The 27,374-nt window shown below is 44.3% G+C and overlaps 1 protein-coding gene across 6 annotated transcripts in view; it reads left to right on the top strand.

Moving 5' to 3' along the window:
- LOC121555365 (brain-specific angiogenesis inhibitor 1-associated protein 2-like) overlaps positions 1-25,248 on the top strand; it is a 111,346-nt gene extending 86,098 nt beyond the window's left edge. The window contains exons 7-17 of one of the 6 annotated variants that reach the window (XR_005997895.2): positions 4,281-4,433; positions 7,335-7,604; positions 10,435-10,602; positions 12,612-12,681; positions 13,018-13,219; positions 13,630-13,698; positions 13,828-13,981; positions 14,769-14,809; positions 23,816-23,858; positions 24,340-24,388; positions 24,488-25,248. Coding sequence is in view for 4 of the 6 variants with exons in the window: in XM_041869196.1 (XP_041725130.1) it covers positions 4,281-4,433; positions 7,335-7,604; positions 10,435-10,602; positions 12,612-12,681; positions 13,018-13,219; positions 13,630-13,698; positions 13,828-13,981; positions 14,769-14,809; positions 24,488-24,557 (1,197 nt within the window). In the remaining 2 variants the exon portion in view is untranslated. Of the gene's footprint in view, positions 1-4,280; positions 4,434-7,334; positions 7,605-10,434; positions 10,603-12,611; positions 12,682-13,017; positions 13,220-13,629; positions 13,699-13,827; positions 13,982-14,768; positions 14,810-18,880; positions 18,971-23,815 lie in introns of those variants that run through there. The other 5 variants (XR_006661202.1, XM_041869198.2, XM_041869196.1 and 2 more) reach the window with 5 other exon arrangements.
- Positions 25,249-27,374: the final 2,126 nt, after the last annotated feature.

The following is a 27,374-nucleotide window of genomic DNA, read 5'->3' as shown; positions in this document are numbered from 1 at the left end:
AGTCCTTCCTCTCCTGTTACCTCTCCTCTGGATGCTTCAGTCCTTCCTCTACTGTTACCTCTCCTCTAGATGCTCCAGTCCTTCCTCTCCTGTTACCTCTCCTCTGGATGCTCCAGTCCTTCCTCTACTGTTACCTCTCCTCTGGATGCTCCAGTCCTTCCTCTCCTGTTACCTCTCCTCTGGATGCTTCAGTCCTTCCTCCCCTGTTACCTCTCCTCTAGATGCTCCAGTCCTTCCTCTCCTGTTACCTCTCCTCTAGATGCTCCAGTCCTTCCTCTCCTGTTACCTCTCCTCTAGATGCTCCAGTCCTTCCTCTCCTGTTACCTCTCCTTTGGATGCTTCAGTCCTTCCTCTCCTGTTACCTCTCCTCTGGATGCTCCAGTCCTTCCTCTGGTGACAGGGACAGTCTAGAAGTGTTAGACGTAGCTTGCCACTGTGTGATATCGTGACGTTGGGACTATAAGCATTTCACTACACCCGCAATAACATCTGCTAAATATGTATATGTGACCAATACAATTTGATTTGACTTGATAAGGTTCTATCTGTGCAAAGCATAGTTCTGAGATATTGAGCATCAAAGTTTTCAAATCCCAGATCTCAGAACTGTTTGTAGTGAATTCTTCTTTCATAACCCATTAAGGTCCTCACTTTAAAGGTACCTAAAGTGCGGAGTATCAAAATCCTGAGACATTTGTCAATAAAACATTTTAGAGGGGTGCAATTGCAGATAGAACCTTATGGCTGAACCCAGATTGACATTTCAGAGCCATAAGGTTCTATCTGACGCAGTTCAGATTTTAAGAAAACTATAGCTATTGGAATACATAAATGGTATAATAACACTATTCTACCAAGATAGTTAGAACACATCATCAAATATACACTGCTCAAAAAAATAAAGGGAACACTTAAACAACACAATGTAACTCCAAGTCAATCACACTTCTGTGAAATCAAACTGTCCACTTAGGAAGCAACACTGATTGACAATAAATTGCACATGCTGTTGTGCAAATGGAATAGACAACAGGTGGAAATTATAGGCAATTAGCAAGACACCCCCAATAAAGGACTGGTTTTGCAGGTGGTGACCACAGACCACTTCTCCGTTCCTATGCTTCCTGGCTGATGTTTTGGTCACTTTTGAATGCTGGCGGTGCTTTCTCTCTAGTGGTAGCATGAGACGGAGTCTACAACCCACACAAGTGGCTCAGGTAGTGCAGCTCATCCAGGATGGCACATCAATGCGAGCTGTGGCAAAAAGGTTTGCTGTGTCTGTCAGCGTAGTGTCCAGAGCATGGAGGCGCTACCAGGAGACAGGCCAGTACATCAGGAGACGTGGAGGAGGCCGTAGGAGGGCAACAACCCAGCAGCAGGACCGCTACCTCCGCCTTTGTGCAAGGAGGAGCAGGAGGAGTACTGCCAAAGTCCTGCAAAATGACCTCCAGCAGGCCACAAATGTGCATGTGTCTGCTCAAACGGTCAGAAACAGACTCCATGAGGGTGGTATGAGGGCCCGACGTCCACAGGTGGTGGTTGTGCTTACAGCCCAACACCGTGCAGGACGTTTGGCATTTGCCAGAGAACACCAAGATTGGCAAATTCGCCACTGGCGCCCTGTGCTCTTCACAGATGAAAGCAGGTTCACACTGAGCACATGTGACAGAGTCTGGAGACGCCGTGGAGAACGTTCTGCTGCCTGCAACATCCTCCATCATGACCGGTTTGGAGGTGGGTCATTCATGGTGTGGGGTGGCATTTCTTTGGGGGGCCGCACAGCCCTCCATGTGCTCGCCAGAGGTAGCCTGACTGCCATTAGGTACCGAGATGAGATCCTCAGACCCCTTGTGAGACCATATGCTGGTGCGGTTGGCCCTGGGTTCCTCCTAATGCAAGACAATGCTAGACCTCATGTGGCTGGAGTATGTCAGCAGTTCCTGCAAGAGGAAGGCATTGATGCTATGGACTGGCCCGCCCGTTCCCCAGACCTGAATCCAATTGAGCACATCTGGGACATCATGTCTCGCTCCATCCACCAATGCCACTAATGAATAAACCCCAGAGCTCAGTGGTACATTTCAGTTCTAATCAACCTCATTCCTTTCAGTTCTAATCAGCCTCATTCCTTTCAGTTCTAATCAGCCTCATTCCTTTCAGCTCTAACCAGCCTCATTCCATTCAGCTCTAATCAGCCTCATTCCTTTCAGCTCTAATCAGCCTCATTCCTTTCCAATCACCCTTGGCGGATGAAGCGAAGTGAGATTAGGGTATTATGATTGAATTTGATTGTTGTGAGATTTCTGTATTGTGTGTGGATCGAGAGTGAGAGAGCGTTCTCATTGGATACTGTGTCACTCACACTGTAGAGTAATGATACAAGTCAATAACAATTGCTGACTGGCGGGGAGCCCCGCTCTTGTTGAAGTGTGTATGTGTGTTGGAACAGAGACACATATCTGAGCCCCAGTGTGTCGGAGATGAAGAATCTGTCTTTCCCAGCATGCACGTTCTCACACAGACCTGCCACTGTTATTACTGAGTTCATTATCAACACACAAACCTGCCACTGTTATTACTGAGTTCATTATCAACACACACACAGACCTGCCACTGTTATTACTGAGTTCATTATCAACACACAGACCTGACACTGTTATTACTGAGTTCATTATCAACACACAGACCTGCCACTGTTATTACTGAGTTCATTATCAACACACACACAGACCTGCCACTGTTATTACTGAGTTCATTATCAACACACAGACCTGACACTGTTATTACTGAGCTCATTATCAACACACAGACCTGCCACTGTTATTACTGAGTTCATTATCAACACACAGATAGACCTGATACTGTTATTACTGAGTTCATTATCAACACACAGACCGATCTGCCACTGTTATTACTGAGTTAATTATCAACACACAGACAGATCTGACACTGTTATTACTGAGTTCATTATCAACACACAGACCTGCCACTGTTATTACTGAGTTCATTATCAACACACACACAGACCTGACACTGTTATTACTGAGTTCATTATCAACACACAGACAGATCTGACACTGTTATTACTGAGTTAATTATCAACACACAGACCTGCCACTGTTATTACTGAGTTCATTATCAACACACACACAGACCTGCCACTGTTATTACTGAGTTCATTATCAACACACAGACCTGACACTGTTATTACTGAGTTCATTATCAACACACAGACCTGCCACTGTTATTACTGAGTTCATTATCAACACACACACAGACCTGCCACTGTTATTACTGAGTTCATTATCAACACACAGACCTGACACTGTTATTACTGAGCTCATTATCAACACACAGACCTGCCACTGTTATTACTGAGTTAATTATCAATACACAGACAGACCTGACACTGTTATTACTGAGTTCATTATCAACACACAGACCGATCTGACACTGTTATTACTGAGTTAATTATCAACACACAGACAGATCTGACACTGTTATTACTGAGTTCATTATCAACACACAGACCTGCCAATGTTATTACTGAGTTCATTATCAACACACACACAGACCTGACACTGTTATTACTGAGTTCATTATCAACACACAGACAGATCTGACACTGTTATTACTGAGTTAATTATCAACACACAGACCTGCCACTGTTATTACTGAGTTCATTATCAACACACACACAGACCTGCCACTGTTATTACTGAGTTCATTATCAACACACAGACAGACATGCCACTGTTATTACTGAGTTCATTATCAACACACAGACAGACCTGACACTGTTATTACTGAGTTCATTATCAACACACACACAGACCTGACACTGTTATTACTGAGTTCATTATCAACACACAGACCTGCCACTGTTATTACTGAGTTCATTATCAACACACAGACAGACCTGACACTGTTACTACTGAGTTCATTATCAACACACAGACAGACCTGACACTGTTACTACTGAGTTCATTATCAACACACAGACAGACCTGACACTGTTACTACTGAGTTCATTATCAACACACACACAGACCTGCCACTGTTATTACTGAGTTCATTATCAACACACAGACAGACCTGACACTGTTATAACTGAGTTCATTATCAACACACAGACAGACATGTGGACACACACAGAAACACACACAGGGGCACAATGGACATTTACAACAAAGTTTACATGGACTTAGTACAAAATACTAACATATAAAGGTGTGTGTGGGAGGACCACTGTCTAACCTCTTGTCTCCTGTGTTTTGTAGTTTGTGGAGACCATCAGTAGTAAGCAGAGTGAACTGGACACCTTCATAGCAGAGGGCTACAAGACTGCTCTGTCTGAGGAGCGCAGGAGGTACTGTTTCCTGGTGGACAGACAGTGTGCTGTGGCCAAGAACAGCAGTGCTTACCACGGCAAGGTAAGGGTTAACACAACTGGGTCTGTGGGGTGGTTGTATGTGTGTGTGGGGGGACGTTTGTTGTCCAGGTGGCAATGTGAAATGCATGGGCTTGGTATCTGTCTCTCTTAATGGTGTAATCAGTCATGTTTTCTGCGGTTTAATGGTCATATAAATGAATGATAAGCCTATAATTCTCTGTAATATGATATATATAACTCTGTGACCTTAGACTGGGGTCATCTCATCACAACTCTATTTGTCAAAACTGATGAAGGTAACATCCCAAATGGCACCCTATTCCCTATGTGGTGCACTACTTTTGACCAGGGCCCTTTTTGATAGGGTGTCATTTGGGACATAGCCTATATAATATATTATAGGCATTTTGGAGATGTTACGGTTGGCTTTATAATGGATCCAGTTGATATAATATTCATAGTCTGGTTAATTGCTGCATATTAATAATAACTTATTTCCTAAGAAACTTTGTTATGGGGAGGAGGATATGTAGAGAGAAGTTGTACAGGTGGGTGGGTTAGTGCAGCTGTCTCCTGGGTTTACTAGGGAGGGAGGGTTGGTGTGTGTGTGTGTGGCGGACGGGGCGACAAGTACGTACATACACACTCTCTAGTACAAAGACACACACTGCTGCAGACCATTTGTAGAACATGGAGTCCAGTTGTTTAATCAGCACGGGGGCGTGTGTGGGAAGAGTTCACAAAGGCTGTGCTGAAGAGTCCTCTCGGAGAGAGGGGGAGAGAGAGAGAGCGCATTGGGAGAGAAAGTGGAGAGTGGAGGGAGAGAAGCACAGAGAAAGTGGAGAGAGAGAGAGACGGCATGAGTAAGAGAGAGTGAGAGAGAGTACAGCTGCCGCAGCGAAGCATCTAGAATGTGGTGTGAGTCACCTGGTGCAGCCTGGTTGGTTCCACAACCCCTGTCCACAGGAGGGAGAGTAAAAGTTACCAGGAAAGATGACTATAGATCTTCAAGGTGATGATGTGTGTTAGATACAGTGGGGAGAACAAGTATTTGATACACTGCCGATTTTGCAGGTTTTCCTACTTACAAAGCATGTAGAGGTCTGTAATTTTTATCCTAGGTACACTTCAACTGTGAGAGACGGAATCTAAAACAAAAATCGAGAAAATCATATTGTATGATTTTAAAGTAATTCATTTGCATTTTATTGCATGACATAAGTATTTGATCACCTACCAACCAGTAAGAATTCCGGCTCTCACAGACCTGTTAGTTTTTCTTTAAGAAGCCCTCCTGTTCTCCACACATTACCTGTATTAACTGCACCTGTTTGAACTCGTTACCTGTATAAAAGACACCTGTCCACACACTCAATCAAACAGACTCCAACCTCTCCACAATGGCCAAGACCAGAGAGCTGTGTAAGGACATCAGGGATAACATTGTAGACCGGGCCAAGGCTGGGATGGGCTACAGGACAATAGGCAAGCAGCTTGGTGAGAAGGCAACAACTGTTGGCGCAATTATTAGAAAATGGAAGAAGTTCAAGATGACGGTCAATCATCCTCGGTCTGGGGCTCCATGCAAGATCTCACCTCGTGGGGCATCAATGATCATGAGGATGGTGAGGGATCAGCCCAGAACTACATGGCAGGACCTGGTCAATGACCTGAAAAGAGCTGGGACCACAGTCTCAAAGAAAACCATTAGTAACACACTACGCCGTCATGGATTAAAATCCTGCAGCGCACGCAAGGTCCCCCTGCTCAAGCCAGCGCATGTCCAGGCCCGTCTGTTTGCCAATGACCATCTGGATGATCCAGAGGAGGAATGGGAGAAGGTCATGTGGTCTGATGAGACAAAAATAGAGCTTTTTGGTCTAAACTCCACTCGCCGTGTTTGGAGGAAGAAGAAGGATGAGTACAACCCCAAGAACACCATCCCAACCGTGAAGCATGGAGGTGGAAACATCATTCTTTGGGGATGCTTTTCTGCAAAGGGGACAGGACGACTGCACCATATTGAGGGGAGGATGGATGGAGCCATGTATCGCGAGATCTTGGCCAACAACCTCCTTCCCTCAGTAAGAGCATTGAAGATGGGTCGTGGCTGGGTCTTCCAGCATGACAACGACCCGAAACACACAGCCAGGGCAACTAAGGAGTGGCTCCGTAAGAAGCATCTCAAGGTCCTGGAGTGGCCTAGCCAGTCTCCAAACCTGAACCCAATAGAACATCTTTGGAGGGAGCTGAAAGTCCGTATTGCCCAGCGACAGCCCCGAAACCTGAAGGATCTGGAGAAGGTCTGTGGGCCAAAATCCCTGCTGCAGTGTGTGCAAACCTGGTCAAGACCTACAGGAAACGTATGATCTCTGTAATTGCAAAGAAAGGTTTCTGTACCAAATATTAAGTTCTGCTTTTCTGATGTATCAAATACTTATGTCATGCAATAAAATGCAAATTGATTACTTAAAAATCATACAATGTGATTTTCTGGATTTTTGTTTTAGATTCCGTCTCTCACAGTTGAAGTGTACCTATGATAAAAATTACATACCTCTACATGCTTTGTAAGTAGGAAAACCTGCAAAATCGGCAATGTATCAAATACTTGTTCTCCCCACTGTAAGAGCTTGGTGTTGCAGATGTTGTAATGAAGACGACAAGGATCTAAAGAAGAAGATCTCTAAATCTTAGTCATGTGTTACACCTTCCATCTAAAGAAGTAGATCTCTAAATCTTAGTCATGTGTTACAGCTTCCATCTAAAGAAGTAGATCTCTAAATCTTAGTCATGTGTTATAGCTTCCATGTATTACACGAATCAATGACTGTTGTCTATAGCCTGATCTGGTGTGTCTTCTAGTACATCACCTCCACAGTGACGATGTAGAACTTCTTTATTCTTTATTTGACTGATTGACTGATCTCTATCTGTCCAGGGTAAAGACCTGCTGACCCAGAAGATCCCAGTGTGGCAGCAGGCATGTTCAGACCCCAACAAGCTGCCAGAGCGGGCCATGCTCCTAGCCCAGCAGATGGGCTCTGGGTCTGGCACTGCTTCCCTGATCATGGGGGGCTCCAGCCCCATGCACACCTCCAAGTCTAACCTGTCCAACCTGGTCATCTCAGACCCCATCCCCGGGGCTCAGCCGCTCCCCGTCCCCCCAGAACTGGCCGTCTTCATGGGTGGTGGGCTGGGGCACCAGGCGGTGAGTGGTGGGGTGGGTCTGGGTGAGCGGGCTGGTAATGTTGCTGTATGGGGAAGGTTTCTCTTACTCTGTAGGTGTTGGGAATATTAATATTCAGCTGTGAATTGTATTTGTATTTATTAAGGATCCCCATTAGTTCCTGCCAAGGCAGCAGCTACTCTTCCTGGGGTTTATTATGGATCCCCATTAGTTCCTGCCAAGGCAGCAGCTACTCTTCCTGGGGTCCAGCAACATTAAGGCAGTTATATACAAAATAAGAGGTTTAAAGGAATCGGATAGATAAAGGAATCGGATAGATAAAGGAATCGGATAGATAAAGGAATCGAATAGATAAAGGAATCCGATAGATAAAGGAATCGGATAGATAAAGGAATCAGATATATAAAGTACATGGAAGCATACAATATCTTTGAAGAACAGACTAACATAACAAAAAATTTACATATCCTGAAGAAAATGTGGTGTGCATGCTAGCTTGTGAAGGATCGATTGATTGATAGGATAGCCTGAACATGTGAAAGTTTGTTTGGTGCCTATAGCTTGAATGGTTCAAATGTACTGTTGGTGGGTTATTTTATACAAATGTATGCAAATTCATATAGTTAGTTGATCAAAGTTAAGAATTTGAATTTAGGATAGCCTGAACATGTGAAAGTTGGTTTGGTGTCTCTTGCTTGATCAGTATAAGAGTTACTGTTGGTGAGTGATTTTGTGCACATTTATGCTAATTCATATAGTTATAGTTGATAACGATTTTGAAGTTAGGATAGCCTGAATGTTTTAAAGTTGGTCTTATAGCTTAATTGGCCAAGGAGCAGGACCATTGTAAATACCTACCACTGTTTTACAGTGGTTCTCATTCAAACCCATGTAAATGTATGCCCATTTTAAATGCGTATAGTTTAAAAAGTATAAACAGTATAAAAAATGTGAATGCAAGCAATCTAAATTGGGTCAGTCTGAACATCTAAACGTTAGTTTGGCATTGATAGCTTAAACGGTTTAAGAGCAAAGGTGAATCCAAATACTTCCCATTCAAGCCAATGGAGCTTTTATTGACATTTTAAAATGGTTATAGTTCATAAAGTATAAATGTTATCAAAAATCTGAATACAGTTCATCTAAGTTGGGTCAGTCTGAACATCTCAACCTTGGTTTGGAGTTAAACTGTGAAAGAGGGGATAAATATAAATGTTTTACCATTCAAGTCTATGGCCTGTTTTTCCCCATTGAAATGCATTGGGAGCTCATTTAGATATTGTTATTTTACATTTTTAGTCATTTAGCAGACGCTCTTATCCAGAGCGACCTACAGTTAGTGAGTGCATACATTTTTTCAAAAAAAAAATTCATACTGGCCCCCCGTGGGAATCGAACACACAACCCTGGCGTTGCAAACGCCATGCTCTATCAACTGAGCTACATCCCTGCCGGCCATTCCCTCCCCTACCCTGGACGACGCTGGGCCAATTGTGCGCCGCCCCATGGGTCTCCCGGTCTACGACAGAGCCTGGATTCGAAGCAGGATCTCTAGTGGCACAGCTAGCACTGCGATGCAGTGCCTTAGACCACTGCGCCACTCGGGAGGCTATAGTTCTAGGTTATAGTTCAAAAAGTATAAATGCTATCCAAAATATTTCTTTTCAAGCAACCCAAGTTGGGGCAGTCTGGACATTTGGAAGTTGGTTTCGTTTTAATAGCTTCAATCGTTTAAGCGCTGATAGTAATATGAGTATGTAAGAAATCTAGAGTTGTGCATTGCTTTGCATGCACACCTAATTACAATTCATTAATTTATACTCTTAATTTGAGCTCGGATTACAGGCGAGTGTGTCTGCGAATAAATTGTCTCTGCTTCCTGACGTAGAGAGAGGAAACGGTAGACTAAATCAGCCCTGTAACCAGAGACCTCTGGCCCTGGGTGGGGAAACAAAACTACACATTTACATATTACACTTTTAATGATGCACCTTATTAATTTGGTAGTAAACTTGTTCTGTAAGATGAGAAGTGGAGGCTTACATATGACCTATGAACCTATGTCTATCTGAATATTAATTATCTAACTGGATCCTTGCCATAGCTTGTAATCCATCATTTTACTTTGTGAATACTCCTGTATAATTTATTGCCCTACGTAGACCTTCTAGGCCAGGGATGGGGAACTGGCAGCCCACCCTTTTGTAGGCCCCTGTATCAATCAATTGGGAAATTAGTCAAGCCAGCTATCTAAACTTGTAGTAATCGTGATCGAATTACCGACCGGGGAGCCCCCATTGATTTTGTTAGTTACTCTCTCTCAGATATCATTATTAAAAACTGCAAACATTTCTCTCTGCCCCATGGCAATATGAGTAGAATTGCATGAAGTTGGTAAAATAATTGCTAAATCTTCTCTATGCTCCATGGCAAAAGGTGTAGAATTGCAGGAAATTAACTCTAAAACCTTTTCTCTCCGCAGTCAAGAGTGGGGGCCGCTAAAACGTTTTGCTCGCAAGGTCGCTGCATGTGTGGGTATGGATGTGGGTACGCAGACCCACAAGCCACTGCGGCCCCTCATGATGAGTTCAGATTTGATGTGTCCCGACGCCCATCCCTGTTGTAGGCCAAACATTGAATGCAAGACCGTATATGGATATATCCTGTAGCTTCTCACACACAACCTACACACACTATAGATACCAGCCCGTCAATTTACAGTCTACTAATTATTTTTTATTATGTTCCGGCCTCCCGACCGTACACTCAAGAACAAATCGGCCCAAGGCTGAATCTAGTTGATGATCCCTGCTGTAGTGCATGTTTCTGAATGTATATTACGTGTTTCCAGAGGCTGATGGGTTCAGATGGGATGTCCATGGTGAACGGTACGACAGGACTCCACGGAGGGGAAGAGTACTGGACAGAGGGGGGTGTGTCAGTCTCCCAGCTCCAAGGAAGACCCTCCTCCCCCCAGGCCCCTTCCCTACCCCAGGGACAGGCCCCCACCCAGAGACAGGTCAGCTCAGAACACAGAATTACATACAGTGCATTCGGAAAGTATTCAGACCCCTTGACTTTTTCCACATTTTGTTACATTATAGCCTTATTCTAAAACTGATTAAATTGTTTTTTTCCCCTTCATCAATCTACACACAATACCCTACAATGACAAAGAAAAAACTGGTTTTTAGACATTTTAGCAAATTTATTGAAAATTAAAAATGGAAATATCACATTGACGTTAGTATTCAGACTCTTTACTCAGTACTTTGTTGAAGCACCTTTGGCAGCGATTACCGCCACAAGTCTTCTTGGGTATGAAGCTACAAGCTTGGCACACCTGTATTTTGGGGAGTTTCTCCCATTCTTCTCTGCAGATCCTCTCAAGCTCTGTCAGGTTGGATGGGGAGCGTCGCTGCACAGCTATCTTCAGGTCTCTCTAGGGATGTTCGCTGGCTGGGCTACTCAAGGACATTCAGAGACTTGTCCCGAAGCCACTCCTGCGTTGTCTTGGCTGTTTGCTTAGGGTCGTTGTCCTGTTGGAAAGTGAACCTTCGCCCCAGTCTGAGGTCCTGAGCGCTCTGGAGCAGGTTTTAATCTCGATCCTGACTAGTCTCCCAGTCCCTGCCACTGAAAAACATCCCCACAGCATGATGCTGCCACCACCATGCTTCACCGTAGGGATGGTGCCAGGTTTCCTCCAGACGTGACGCTTGGCATTCAGGCCAAAGAGTTCAATCTTGGTTTCATCAGACCAAAGAATCTTGTTTCTCATGATCTGAGAGTCTTTAGGTGCCTTTTGGCAAACTCCAAGCGGGCTGTCATGTGCCTTTTACTGAGGAGTGGCTTCTGTCTGGCCACTCTACCATAAAGGCCTTATTGGTGGAGTGCTGCAGAGATGGTTGTCCTTCTTGAAGGTTCTCCCATCTCCACAGAGGAACTCTGGAGCTCTATCAGAGTGACCATCGGATTCTTGGTCACCTCCATGACCAAGGCCCTTCTCCCCCGATTGCTGTTTGGCCGGGCGGCCAGCTCTAGAGTCTTGGTGGTTCCAAACTTCTTCCATTTAAGAATGATGGAGGCCACTGTGTTCTTGGGGACCTTCAATGCTGCAGAAATGTTTTGGTACCCTTCCCCAGATCTGTGCATCGACACAATCCTGTCTCAGAGCTCTACGGACAATTCCTTCGACCTCATGGCTTGGTTTTTGCTCTAGCAACTGTGGGACCTTATATAGACAAGTGTGTGCCAAATCATGTCCAATCAATTGAATTTACCACAGGTGGACTCCAATCAAGTTGTAGAAATATCTCAAGGATGATCAATGGAAACAGGATGCACCTGAGCTACAGTCTCATAGCAAAGGGCTTGAATATTTAAGTAAATAAGGTATTTCAGTTTTTTATTTTTTAATAAATTTGCACAAAGAAATAACCTCTTTTCGCTTGTCATTATGGGGTATTGTGTGTAGATTGAGGATTTTTATTTATTTAATATATTTTAGAATAAGGCTGTAACGTAACAAAATGTGGGAAAAAGGGAAGGGATCTGAACACTTTCCGAATGCACTTTAGATAGTATATACTGGTAGTATATTGTACAGTTGCTAGGTGATGACACTTTACAATTGGGGTCGTCCAGGGATCCATCTTAGTGTCTGCTAATGCTAAAATGTAATGTAAATGCGTGTCTGTTAATATTCAAGTGGATACAGATGATTCTGTAACTGTTATTTCTACACTGGGTCAAAACAAGCAATGTGATTGGTTGAGAGGCGTTCTGTGTGATTGGTGGTCGCTTAGGTCACCCATTCTAACGTTCAATCGAACAGTAACTCAATGCCTCGATGCCTGTCTGCCTGCTTTATATAGTAAGCCACGGCTAACCATTTTCGTGAATGGGGTGGTGTACCTAATAAACTGGCTACTGAGCGTATATATACTGTATGTAGATCATATAAAGGTCATGTAGATAATATACAGATAATGTAGATAATATACAGGTAATGCATGCATCTCTATGCAGGTCAGTGAGCACTACTCCAATACCCTGCCCGTCCGCAGGCCCCAGCCTGCCAAGAACAAGACCTCTGTTGGTAAGAGAACCTAAGCTAACTCTGCTAGTCTGGCAGATAACTGTATACTGTTACGTTACTGTCTGGTAAGAGAACCTAAGCTAACTCTGCTAGTCTGGCAGATAACTGTATACTGTTACGTTACTGTCTGGTAATAGAACCGTATACTGCCAGCGTCACGTACACAGGTTAGTCTCCCCAAAGCAGATAGCAATAACAATGACGTTGTGAATCAGCTAGTCTTAGTAACCAAGTTAGCAACTAACATAGCAACTTCCTTAGTAACAACTCTTACAGGAGCCACGTAGTGCTGTGTAGAGTGACACTGATGCCCCTCCTCCTCCACCGCGGCTCCAGGTGAGACCCGTACCCTGCCCAGGTCTAGCTCCATGGCTGCGGGGCTGGAGAAGAACGGTCGCGCCCGTGTCCAGGCCATCTTCTCCCACGCGGCCGGAGACAACAGCACCCTGCTCAGCTTCTCTGAGGGAGATGTCATTACCCTGCTTGTCCCGGAGGCCCGCGACGGATGGCACTATGGGGAGAACGACAAGAACAAGATGTAAGTGTCTCTAGTCTGGCACAGAGACATGGAATGAAAGCTTGTGTGTCCAGTACTGCATATCAGCGGAGGCTGCTGAGGGGAGGACGGCTCATAATAATGGCTGGAACGGAGTGAACGGAATGGCATCAAACACATGGAAACCATGTGTTTGATGTATTTGATACCATTCCACCCATTCCGCTCCAGCCATTACCACAAGCCCATCCTCCCCAATTAAGGTGCCACCAACCTCCTGTGCTGCATATTAACATGTAGACTGACATTCAGAACTGAGCAAGTCTTTGATTGACATCAATGCGTGATTTCCACAGAAGTCAGAGTTAACCGCAGATCTCAAGATAGGAATCAGCTCTAATGTAGTTTACAGCAGGCATCATCTTACCTCATCTTCCCTGTTTCCCCCTCAGGCGCGGCTGGTTCCCCTTCTCTTACACACGTGTGCTGCCAGAGAGTGAGAAGGAGAAGCTCCAGGTGAAGTAAGTAGCCAATGTCCTAGCCAGTACTATACCGTTCAGGCTCGAACAATAACGTGATACATGTCTAAAGTGTCCAGTGCCATCTCTTCACCTCTGGACACAGAGTTTAATGATTGCTGTCCCCTGCAGTCTGCACCATGGGAAGAGCAGCAGCACCGGAAACCTGCTGGAGAGCGACATGTCTCTGCCCATGCCTGACTACAGCCTGACTGCCCGCCTGCTGGCACAGAGCCTGGCACAGAGCAGACCCAGGCCTTACAGCATGGCAGGCTTTGCCACACAGGTCAGTGTTAGCTAGCGCACACACACAGTCGGACAAATGCTGACACACAGTCGGACAGATGCAGACAGACAGACGGACGGACAGACACTGACACACACCTACACACACACCAGGCCACGGCCCTACACCATCGCAGGCTTCTCTACACAACTGAAACAGACAGCCATATACTTCTAAAGACACACGACACGACAAACAGAATCTCCAACTCAGAACACGCCCTCTTCACAGTAATCCACTATGGTTGATTCAGTCTGGAGAGTAGAGGTGTCTGGTCTGATCAGTTGTCTGGAGGACTCCAGTCAGTTTGGTGTATTGTTCTGTCAACACAATGTAAAGTGAGGAGTAGTACTGCAGGAGAAGACAGGGATATAGAGTACGGACACTGCTCTGGCGCCACCTGCTGGAGGCTCTTTCAATAACTGGTTTTATACATGAGAGTTTCTGAAAGTACGTCAATAAAATAGACACAGTGTGAATGATCATGCATGACCATACAGTTATACATAGTCATTGATATATCATTAGGCTATGCTAATGTTATCTTTGTATGGTATTAACTATTCATGGCAGGAATGAACTGTGTGTTAAGGAGTGTTCTAATGTAGGAATGAACTGTGTGTTAAGGAGTGTTCTAATGTAGGAATGAACTGTGTGTTAAGGAGGGTTCTAATGTAGGAATGAACTGTGTGTTAAGGAGGGTTCTAATGTAGGAATGAACTGTGTGTTAAGGAGTGTTCTAATGTAGGAATGAACTGTGTCATGATAATGTTCTTTTCCATTTCAGCCTGCCCTTGAGGACTATGACAGTCGCTTTGCTGCTGCAAGGTAAGACCCTTATTATCAACCGCCCTGAACTACTGACCTGGTAGTTACATTGGGTGGTATGAATGACTGATCATGATGTAGTATGAATGTGAACTACTGTACTGACCTGGTAGTTACATTGGGTGGTATGAATGACTGATCACCATGAAGTATGAATGTGAACTACTGTACTGACCTGGTAGTTACATTGGGTGGTATGAATGACTGATCATGATGTAGTATGAATGTGTGACAAGATACACAGGACTGACTAGACTGGGATATGAGAGTAAAAATAAACTACAATGAACAAAAATATAAACGCAACATGCAACAATTTCAAAGATTTTACTGAGTTACAGTTCATATAAGGAAATCAGTCAATTGAAATAAATAAATTAGGCCCTAGTCTATGGATTTCACATGACTGGGAATACAGATATGCATCTGTTGGTAACAGATACCTTAATTAAAAAGTAGGACCGTGGATCAGAAAACCAGTCAGTATCTGTAGTGACCACCATTTGCCTCATGCAGCGTGACACATCTCCTTCGCATAGAGTTGATCAGGCTGTTGATTGTGACCTGTGGAATGTTGTCCCACTCCTCATCAATGGCTGTGCAAAGTTGCTGGATATTGGGGGGAACTAGAACATGCTGTCGTTCACGTCGATCCAGAGCATCCCAAACATGCTCAATTAGTGACATGTCTGGTGAGTATGCAGGCCATGGAAGAACTTTGACTTTTTCAGCTTCCAGGAATTGTGTACAGATCCTTGCGACATGGGGCCGTGCATTATCATGCTGAAACATGAGGTGATGGCGGCGGATGAATGGCACGACAATGGGCCTCAGGATCTCTGCATGGTATCTCTGTGCATTCAAATTGCCATCGATAAAATGCAATTGTGTTCGTTGTCCGTAGCTTATGCCTGTCCATAACATAACCCCACCGTCACCATGGGGCACTCTGTTCACAACATTGTCATCAGCAAACCGCTCGCCCACACAACGCCCACATGACGCTCTGCCATCTGCCTGTTACAGTTAAAACCGGGATTAATCCGCGAAGAGACGGTTTTGACAATTTTTGCAGAAATTCTTCGGTTGTGCAAACCCACAGTTTCATCAGTTCTCCAGGTGGCTGGTCCCAGACGATCCCGCAGGTGAAGAAGCTGGATGTGGAGGGCTTGCGTGGTTACACGTGATCTGCGGTTGTGAGGCCGGTTGGACGTACTGCCAAATTCTCCAAAACGACGTTGGAGGCAGCTTATGGTAGAGCAATGAACATTACAGTCTCTGGCAACAGCTCTGGTGGACATTCCTGCAGTCAGCATGCCAATTGCACACTCCCTCAAAACTTGGGACATCTGTGGCATTGTGTTGTGTGACAAAACGACACATTTTAAAGTGGCCTTTTATTGTCCCCAGCACAAGGTGCAGCTGTGTAATGATCATGCCGTTTAATCAGCTTCTTGATATGCCACACATGTCAGGTGGATGTATCATCTTGGGAAAGGAGCAATGCTCACTAACAGGGAGGTAAAGAAATGTGTGCACAGAATTTGAGATAAATAATATTTTTTGAGCATATGGAAAATTTCTGGGATCTTTTATTTCAGCTCATGAAACATGGGACCAACACTTTACATGCTGTGTTTATATTTTTGTTCAGTATAGATCAGTAAAGACCAATATTGTTTTGAAGAGGAAGTTTAACACTGCAGCTCTTCAGGCTTTGGATAGAAGTGTCTGCTAACCTCCCGAGTGGCGCAGTGGTTTAAGGCACTGCATCGCATCGCAGTGCTAGCTGTGCCACTAGAGATCCTTGTTCGAATCCAGGCTCTGTCGTAGCCGGCCGCGACCGGGAGACCCATGGGGTGGTGCACAATTGGTCCAGGGTAGGGGAGGGAATGGCCGGCAGGGATGTAGCTCAGTTGGTTTGCAACGCCAGGGTTGTGGGTTCGATTGGTATGCACTCACTAACTGTAAGTCGCTCTGGATAAGAGTGTCTGCTAAATGACTAAAATGTAAAAATATAGGACCTGAGGAAGCTTTAATTTCTCCTCTTTTCGGCTCTTGCTTGCTTTTGCCTCAAACTCTTCTGACTCCATAGCTGCTTTGCTGACTTGTGTTATTTAATGAAAACAGCATTTCATAGAACTAGTGTCTAGAATGTTTATTTTTAAACTGTTTCTGAGTCAGTGTTTGTGTCCCAAACGGCACCCTATTCCCTACATAGTGCACTACCCAATGGGCCCTTTTCAGAAGTAGTGCAGTTTATTTGGAATAGGGTGCCGTTTGGGACGGAGTCAGTTTCTGTAATCCAATCAGAAATCAGATGCACTGCTGTGGGAGGAAGGGATTGTTTTATTTCTGTCTCTGTCTGATGATGGGATAGGTGTGTGTGTGTGCTCGTGTTTACTTGTACGCATGTGTGTTGTGACAGATATCGAATTACATCATTCTGACCTCATGTTGACATCACTGCTTGGTGAGGCTGGAGCTCTGATGAGCTCTGGTCTTGCGCTCCAAGTCCTTCTACATAGAGTTTGATAGAGAGCTCTTTTTTGCATCTTTGCCAAAATGGCTTCTGTGGCAGCATGGGTAGCGCCATTGAGGGATTTCTCAATTTTAAAGGAAAAATCCACCCAAAAACGATATTTTGGTATTTGTTTCATTAGGCCATTGTTGACATAGTCCCAAAAATGTTTTGCTTGTTAGCAATCAAGTTGTCAAGATATGTAACTTTCAAAATAAAGAAATCATCCCTGTATGATGCATTTTTCATCATATGATGCTACGTTGTACGGGGATGATTTCTGTATTTTGAAAGTTACATATCTTGAAAACTTGAGTGCTGACAAACAAAACATTTTTGGGACTATGTCAACAATGGACTAATGAAACAAAAAGTAAAATATAGTTTTTAGGTGGAGTTTTCCTTTAAATGAAAAAAGGCAATTTCTTCTACTTCTTCTATTGACAGTTGGTTAACAAACTGAAAGGATCAACACTGCCACCTGTAGTCTGTTGTCTGAACAGGTATAAAGTCATGGTTGGCTATTTACTTACCACCTCCAGTTATGGAATGTTTGTTCCATAGTATCATTCATTGGCTGATCCCTCCTGATGACCTGGATGGAATTATGTGATCCTTCTTTAACACATAGGAAGTCCCACCCAGTTGACTACTTAAAAATGGTGAAAGTCCTCAATGGCGCTGTGCATGCTAAAACAGGCTTTGTTGCACTTGAGCTGTCTATCCAAGTCTATGGTCGTTTCACATACTCCTTCTGTTCCTGAATATCTGATTCTGGGTCAGATCTTGTATTTATAGACCGAATGGCCCAGGGTGTCTCCACCCTAGAGGCTCTGTACTCATCTTACACCAGACCCCCACTGCCAACCACATGACTTGGATGACCTCATCACAAATGGCCTCTAGGTTACTTGGGTTGAATTTGCATATTGTTCAAACAGACAAGTGATTATGTGAAACATTCAAATATCAATACATTTGATTCCTTTACCCTTCAAAGTTATTTTTCTGCTATCATCATTAATATTCCGATAGTGATATAGACGCCTGGGTCGTGTTCATTAGGTTACCAAACATAAGGAAACTGACTGAAACAAGGAGGTACTAACCTGGACTTGCAAATATCCGTTGCAAAGCGTTTTGTGTGTCCTAATGAACATGACCCTGATGAGGTAAGTCCCATCTTGGTAACTATGGCAGCCAGGTGTGTTTTGGTGTGGCAGATGTAGGTGGGAGGGAGGTACTTGCTACTCATGGTGAATGTTTGAGATGGACAACACTGCAATCTGACTGTGCAGAATCACTGATCTCCAACTAACTACTGCTCACTACTCATCATGTGATCAAGATGAGTGATTCTGTGCCTTGCCTTGTTCAAACTGATTCCCTCAAAACACGCTGATGGTACAGCACCCCTCTCCTCCCAAAGCCACCCCTGCCTGCCTGCCCTCCTTGCCTTGTGGCTATCTTGTCCCGCCATCTTCTCTCGGAGTGTGTCTATTCTCTTCCCACCTGGCAAGCTTCCTTTCTCTTTGTTCCTTGTTCCACAGTTCTGATCCCGATGGCAAATTGATTTCGACAGTGTGAGAACAGACAGAGACAGCTCCCTACCGGATAGCACAGGGGTCTCCCGTCTCGTCTCCCTCTCTCTTCCCAGCCCCCCCCTCATTTCTCCCCCTTAGTCTCCCTAGTGTCTCTCCCCCTCAGTCTCCCTGTATCCCTCTCCTCCCCCCTGCTTCCACGCACTCCTTCTCCAAGTGGAAGAGCCCCGAGTCTCATCCCTCCTTTCTGTCCTCTCTTCCTCTCCTCGATCCCTCCTTCACTCCTTCCTTCCTCGGGTCGGTGGCGGTGACAGTGGCGGTTGGTGGGTGGAGGATGAGGAGGGCGCTGAGAGGGAGAGCGGGGAGGAGCCCGTCCACCAATCGGCTTGCAGCGTTTCCCACTCTGAACTTTTGAACTTCTCTATCTAATCAATGTCTGTGCGAGAGACAAAATGGACACTACTAACTCTCAATCTCAAACAAGAGACTGCCTTTGCCACTGCTTGTCTTTGACTTTCATGCATGTACATGGTTGTGTCATTTTGTTAAATCTGAAAAGACATGTTCATGTACGGTACAAGTGCCAAAAAAATATCAACATTGTATTGTATACAGTCATTGTACTCACTCAGCCGCTGAACTGGACTGAACTGAACTGCCTTTTCTAAAGCACATGTGGAACGACTAAACATGATGATGGAGACTTTGGATGTGTCTCAAATGGCACCCTATACCCTATGTACTTTTGACCAGGGCCCATAGGGCCTGCTCTATAGGGAATAGGGTGCCATTTGGGATGTAGCCTTGGTTTGCAGTGAGGCTTTGTTATACGCTAGGTGGTGCTGCACTCATTGCCTGGTGTGAACGGTCAATGCTGAAGTCGATTTTAGATTTATGTCAAGGGCATCATATGCCTTACTTCTGAAATGTTCCTTTTCTCTGTGGTAGTTTAATGTGCAACTGAGGTTGTGGAATATACATATCTTAGTTGAACTTGGACACCCCTTCAAATTGTCACAAGAATCTCTTTTGTTTTATCAACTTTTGTCTGGGTGATTATTACCATCCATGACATATACACTGCTCAAAAAAATAAAGGGAACACTAAAATAACACATCCTAGATCTGAATGAATGAAATAATCTTATTAAATACTTTTTTCTTTACATAGTTGAATGTGCTGACAACAAAATCACACAAAAATTATCAATGGAAATCAAATGTATCAACCCATGGAGGTCTGGATTTGGAGTTACCCTCAAAATTAAAGTGGAAAACCACACTACAGGCTGATCCAACTTTGATGTAATGTCCTTAAAACAAGTCAAAATGAGGCTCAGTAGTGTGTGTGGCCTCCACGTGCCTGTATGACCTCCCTACAACGCCTGGGCATGCTCCTGATGAGGTGGCGGATGGTCTCCTGAGGGATCTCCTCCCAGACCTGGACTAAAGCATCCGCCAACTCCTGGACAGTCTGTGGTGCAACGTGGCGTTGGTGGATGGAGCGAGACATGATGTCCCAGATGTGCTCAATTGGATTCAGGTCTGGGGAACGGGCGGGCCAGTCCATAGCATCAATGCCTTCCTCTTGCAGGAACTGCTGACACACTCCAGCCACATGAAATCTAGCGTTGTCTTGCATTAGGAGGAACCCAGGGCCAACCGCACCAGCATATGGTCTCACAAGGGGTCTGAGGATCTCATCTCGGTACCTAATGGCAGTCAGGCTACCTCTGGCGAGCACATGGAGGGCTGTGCGGCCCCCCAAAGAAATGCCACCCCACACCATGACTGACCCACCGCTCATGCTGGAGGATGTTGCAGGCAGCAGAACGTTCTCCACGGCGTCTCCAGACTCTGTCACGTCTGTCACGTGCTCAGTGTGAACCTGCTTTCATCTGTGAAGAGCACAGGGCGCCAGTGGCGAATTTGCCAATCTTGGTGTTCTCTGGCAAATGCCAAACGTCCTGCACGGTGTTGGGCTGTAAGCACAACCCCCACCTGTGGACGTCGGGCCCTCATACCACCCTCATGGAGTCTGTTTCTGACCGTTTGAGCAGACACATGCACATTTGTGGCCTGCTGGAGGTCATTTTGCAGGGCTCTGGCAGTGCTCCTCCTGCTCCTCCTTGCACAAAGGCGGAGGTAGCAGTCCTGCTGCTGGGTTGTTGCCCTCCTACGGCCTCCTCCACGTCTCCTGATGTACTGGCCTGTCTCCGGGTAGCGCCTCCATGCTCTGACAGACACAGCAAACCTTCTTGCCACAGCTCGCATTGATGTGCCATCCTGGATGAGCTGCACTACCTGAGCCACTTGTGTGGGTTGTAGACTCCGTCTCATGCTACCACTAGAGTGAAAGCACCGCCAGCATTCAAAAGTGACCAAAACATCAGCCAGGAAGCATAGGAACGGAGAAGTGGTCTGTGGTCACCACCTGCAAAACCAGTCCTTTATTGGGGGTGTCTTGCTAATTGCCTATAATGTCCACCTGTTGTCTATTCCATTTGCACAACAGCATGTGCAATTTATTGTCAATCAGTGTTGCTTCCTAAGTGGACAGTTTGATTTCACAGAAGTGTGATTGACTTGGAGTTACATTGTGTTGTTTAAGTGTTCCCTTTATTTTTTTGAGCAGTGTATTTCATATTTTCCTCTTTTTTTTATTCTTTAACTCAAGATGATTAATTTTGAAAAGAGGTAACAAAAAAACAGATCAATAGTGCAAAACATATCTGGTTTCAAACTCCGATCACACTACAAACCTCCAGTCCTTTCTAGGACCTCCTCCAAGCCATCCCAAAAGTGGTCAGTCTCAAATATTCATTTTTCTTGAAATACTCCTTGATGGACCTCAGATTGGACCTTTTCTGACCCCTAAATATGCTCTTTCAGCAGTTGGGGCAGTCATCATTGACCCCTCTACAACCTTTTGACCCTTCCATGACCTTTGTCTAATTTTCTCCATAACTGCTGTGATCTAGTTGAAAGAAAGTACAAATAATATGTTTAATAATATGATTATGATCGTATGTCCTCAGTGATTGTCCTTTTTGGTCTTAATTTCTTTGAAAAATGCGTTAAGTGTCATTGTAAAAAGATTTCCAGAAAAAGAAGACAAAATATTTATTTGAATAATATAATAAGTTATTATTATTATTATTATCTTTGAGCATGCTACGGAGCAATGATCAGAAATGTGATACTATTGAACTTTGACATTGAATGTATGGTGACTTTTTACAAAAAGTATTCTAAATAAAACATATATCCTATATATTAATGAACAGTTTGTTCAGACGAGAGATCTGTTCTGTCAAATTAATGACTTAAAAAATATTTGAAATTATTTAATTTGAACAATTTTTTGATTGACATCAGTGTTTTGGACCAGTACTGGGCAAACTTGTTCTTTTTTCAGACATCTTTTTTTTTGGTGAAACATCACTCGTCACATAATTTCCCACATCATTTGCAGTAGTCTGTTGTCATGGCGTCCACACCTCATCCCTACCTCTCCCTGTCCACCTCACCCTCTCCCTCTACACACTACCTCTGACATCACATAGTACTACCATAGCAACCGAGCTCTGATCACCACGTCATCATGATGTGATTTGAACCATTTGAGTATCAGTGTTGTGGTGTGAATGTGTGCTTGTGAATGGTACTATAGATGTTCCTCTCCTTTCCTTCCTGCCTCCTCTTCTTTCCTTCTTTAGACAGTATTTCTCTAGTTTTGCGTTTGAACTTTGAGTTGTATTAGGGTAATAGCCTGAAGCCATAGGTCACATCCCAAATGGCACCCATATTCCCTACACAGTGTACTACGTTTGACCAGGGCCCATATAGGTAATAGGGTGTAATTTGGGACGCTACCCTAGTTTCTGTGGATGTAACACACTCTGTATAGTACTGTTTGATCTGACCTAGTAGACCAGTGGTTCCCAACCGGTTTGATTTGACCTAGTAGACCAGTGGTTCCCAACCTGTTTGATTTGACCTAGTAGACCAGTGGTTCCCAACCTGTTTGATTTGACCTAGTAGACCAGTGGTTCTCAACCTGTTTGATTTGACCTAGTAGACCAGTGGTTCCCAACCTGTTTGATTTGACCTAGTAGACCAGTGGTTCTCAACCTGTTTGATTTGACCTAGTAGACCAGTGGTTCCCAACCTGTTTGATTTGACCTAGTAGACCAGTGGTTCCCAACCTGTTTGATTTGACCTAGTAGACCAGTGGTTCCCAACCTGTTTGATTTGACCTAGTAGAGCAGTGGTTCCCAACCGATTTCTGCTCTGCCCGGAGTTTCCCCGAACTACTCCCTCATGTGCATTTTACCAGTAACCCTGTGGTTAGGCCAAGTACCCCCAGGGGTCCTAGTACCCCTGGTTGGGAACCACTGTAGCAGAGAAGGTGCTGTCCAATGCAGCCACACACGTCCCCCTTTACAGCCCTGTGGTTAGGCTTTTTACACATGTCTGCAGAGAAACATCAGGCTGTTACTTGGCTAAGTCAAGGGCATGAAACGTGTACTGTCAGTCTTCCATCGTTCTTCACAGATCCAGACTAAGGGATGGCTTCCCAGACACAGATGAATCCTGTAGTCTCCCAAATAGCACCCTATTCCCTTTATAGTGCACTACTTTACAGGACTCTGGTCAAAAGTAGCACACTAGATAGGGAATAGGGTGCCATTTTGGACGCACTACAGGTTTAATTTGTGCCTGGGAAATTAATCCTATATCAGTTAACCTATGTTCATCTGACTTCAAACTAACTAGCTGTGTCAATGCCTTTAAGAACTGTGACCTCACCATGCATGACTTCAGTATGAGAGATGAGCCTTAAGCACCCTATTCCCTATGTAGTGCACAGCATAGGGAGTAGGGTGCTGTTTTGGATGCACACTAAGGCACTCAAACCCAAGGGTTTTCTTTACCTTCCAGTTTGGGTCCAGAAATGTCCCGGTTCTGAAAGAACAGGACGTCAGTAAGTCACCAGCCTCCATCGCCGCTCGCTCGCTTACTCAGCCAACCAACTAATCACACACTCTCTGGTTCTCTCGGCTGTCATTGGCTGTCTGGCTTCAGTAAGGTGCTGGGCATCACTGTTTTTTCCCCCTTTTCCAACCTTCGACCTCTCTGATTTGCTTTCCTTCCTGAGGCAGGGTTTCTTCCAGCCAATCCAGGAGGCCCTGGGTTGCAAAAGAATGTGTGTTTTTCTATGGAGGTAAAAGTGTCAGAGAAGACTCCTAAGTCCTTCTAACCCTGCATGTATGTCTGTTCTGTTCTCTCAGAGTAAATGTTTAACTCTTAACTCCAATAATAAGCACTACAGCATTGTTTGTCCTCACCTGCATGCTGGCTCTAACATTTGCTTTATAAATAATAACTACAGACACACATTCAGAAACAAAAGTATTTAGGCAGTGGAAAACTACTACTGTTAATGCACTTTCTGGTTTCTCTAGGGGTCTCCTATAATCTACCAAACAGCAGACTGAAGATAAATACCTTTGGGTGGGTGTTGAGTTGGGATTAGGGGTTTGACCCAAGTGTCTTCCATGTGTGTTCTATCCAGACTAACCATCTCTCTTCCTTGCCCCCCTCTCTCCGCAGTGACCGAGCCCTGGAGATTTACTTCAGACAACCCATCAATGATGACAGATCTGCCCCCATATTCTACTAGCAGGGGCCCTGACAGCACCCCTGCAGGCCCCTGTGGGTCCCTGGCCCCTCAACCTCTCCTTAACACCTCTGTAAGCCCCTGGCCCCTCAACCTCTCCTTAACACCTCTGTAGGCCCCTATGGTTCCCTGGCCCCTCAACCTATCCTCACAACACCCCTGTAGGCCCCTGGGGGTCCCTGGCCTCTCACCTTCCCTATTACAACGCCCCTGTAGGTCCCTGGCCTCTCACTCTTCCCTTAAACACCCTGTAGGCTACTGGGGATCCCTGGCCCCTCCCCCTAACCAGCCTGTAGGTCCCTGGCCCCTCCCCCTAAACAGCCTGTAGGTCCCTGGCCCCTCCCCCTTAACACCCCTGTAGGTCCCTGGCCTATCTAGCTGTCGCAATACTGATAATGATAAACATTGATCTGCATTTCTATGTTCCTGTAACTTTAAATAATGTACAGCAAACTGTCTAGGAGGTTGAAGGTAAATACTGAGAGGGAGGACAACGTGTGGTGTGTATATAGGTTATATTACAGTAAATTGCTAAAGTTACACTGGATGTAGATGTACAGTATAACATAAGTACATTTGTAAATACTTTTTTCATTTAAAACTATTACTTGATACTCAAGACCAAGTCTGCCCAACCCTCTTCCTGAAGATCTACTGTCCTGTAGGTTTTCAGCCCAACCCTCCTCCTGAAGATCTACCGTCCTGTAGGTTTTCAGTCCAACCCTCTTCCTGAAGATCTACTGTCCTGTAGGTTTTCAGTCCAACAGTAACCGAACATACCTGATTCCGCCAGTTAAGGTGACCTGCTAATAAGTAGAATCAGGTCAGTGACTGAAAAACCTACAGGACGGTAGATCTGCAGGAAGAGGGTTGGACTGAAAAACCTACAGGACGGTAGATCCTCAGGAAGAGGGTTGGACTGAAAAACCTACAGGACGGTAGATCTTCAGGAAGAGGGTTGGACTGAAAACCTACAGGACGGTAGATCTGCAGGAAGAGGGTTGGACTGAAAAACCTACAGGATGGTAGATCTGCAGGAAGAGGGTTGGACTGAAAAACTTACAGGATGGTAGATCTGCAGGAAGAGGGTTGGACTGAAAAACCTACAGGATGGTAGATCTGCAGGAAGAGGGTTGGACTGAAAAACCTACAGGATGGTAGATCTGCAGGAAGAGGGTTGGACAGCCCTGCAGCAGGCCTACATGCTAGCTTAGAACTGCTGTCAACTAGGATGGGTGTTAGGGAGGTTCCACCACTACACTTACACTGCCTTGCAAAAGTGTTCATAACCCTTGGATTGTCACATTTTGTTGTTATAAAGTGGGATTAAAATACAATTTATTGTAATTTTTGTCAACAATCTACACAAAATACTCAAGTCAAAGTGGAATATTTTTTATTTATTTCATATGAATAGAAATTACATAACAAAAATATAGTCGTTGCATAAGTATTGAGCCCCCTAAGTCGATACATGTTAGAAACACCTTTGGCAGTGATTACAGCTGTGAGTCTTCTTGAGTAAGTCTTAAAGCCTTACATACCTGAATTGTGCAATATTAGCCCATTATTCTTTTAAAAGTTCTTCAAGCTCTGTCAAGAAGTCTTGCCATAGATTTTCAAGCAGATTTAAGTCAAAACTGTAACTTGGCCAACCAGTGTATATCTGACCTTGTGTTGTAGGTTATTGTCCTGCTGAAAAGTGAATTCCTCTCTAGTGTCTGGTGTAAAGCAAACTAAAGCAGGCTTTCCTCTAGGATTTTGCCTGTGCTTAGCTCCATCCCATTTATTTTTTATCCTGCAAAACTCCCCAGTATTTGCTGATGTCAAGCATACCCATACCATGATGCAGCCACCACCATGCTTAAAAATAAGGAGGCAGATTTGCCCCAAACATAAGGCTTTACATTTAGGCCAAAAAGTGTATTCCATTGCAGTGTTTTTTTAAGTCTTACTTTAGTGCCTTGTTGCATACAAGATGCATGTTTTGGAATATTTGTATTCTGTATATTTGTATTATTCTTTTCAATCTGTCATTTTAAGTGATTATTGTGGAGTCACTACAATGTTTTTGGGCTATCCTCAGTTCTCTAATCACAGCTTTTTTTTAAATCGCCAATGGCCTCAAGGTAACATCCCTGAGCCATTTCATTCCTGTTCTGCAGCTCAGGTCAGAAAGACTATCTTTGTGTCTGGGTGGTTTAATACATCATCCACAGCATAATGATTAACTTAACCATGCTTAAAGAGATATTCAATGTCTGATTTGTTATTGTTACCCATCTACCAATCACTGCCCTTCTTTATAAGGCTTTTGAAAAGCTCCCTGGTCTTTGTAGTTGAATCTGTGCTTGAAATTCAATACTTGATTGATGGTGTATGTATGGGGGACCGAGGAAGGGTTAGTCATTCATAAATCATGTCAACACCTATTATTTCACACAGGGTGAGTCCAATATGTTATTTGTTAAGCCAAACTAATTTAGGCTTGCCTGAACAATAGGGCTTAATACTTATGCAGACTATATTTTACTTATCTATTTGTATCAATCTTCAAAAAAAATGTTAATTTTTCTTCCACTTTGACATTGGAGTATTTTGAGTCGATCGTTGACAAAATTACAATAATCAATGTCTAAGTTCTATAGACCAATCCATTTGTTTTAATTTGTACAAACCATGTTTTTCCATAATAGGCCTCAGTATTCTTTGATACAACACTGTACATTTCACATGGAACATCCTATAGATAGACTACTAACTTAAAGTAGGAGCATAGTAAAGCATTGAAGGAAGGCTTAAAGAAACCAAGTCAAATAC

The sequence above is a fragment of the Coregonus clupeaformis genome, chromosome 7 (assembly GCF_020615455.1).
Source record: "Coregonus clupeaformis isolate EN_2021a chromosome 7, ASM2061545v1, whole genome shotgun sequence".
Classification (NCBI taxonomy): Eukaryota; Metazoa; Chordata; class Actinopteri; order Salmoniformes; family Salmonidae; genus Coregonus; species Coregonus clupeaformis.
The sequence above is the reverse complement of the archived record's forward strand: the minus strand, read 5'-3'. Positions and strand labels throughout refer to the sequence as shown.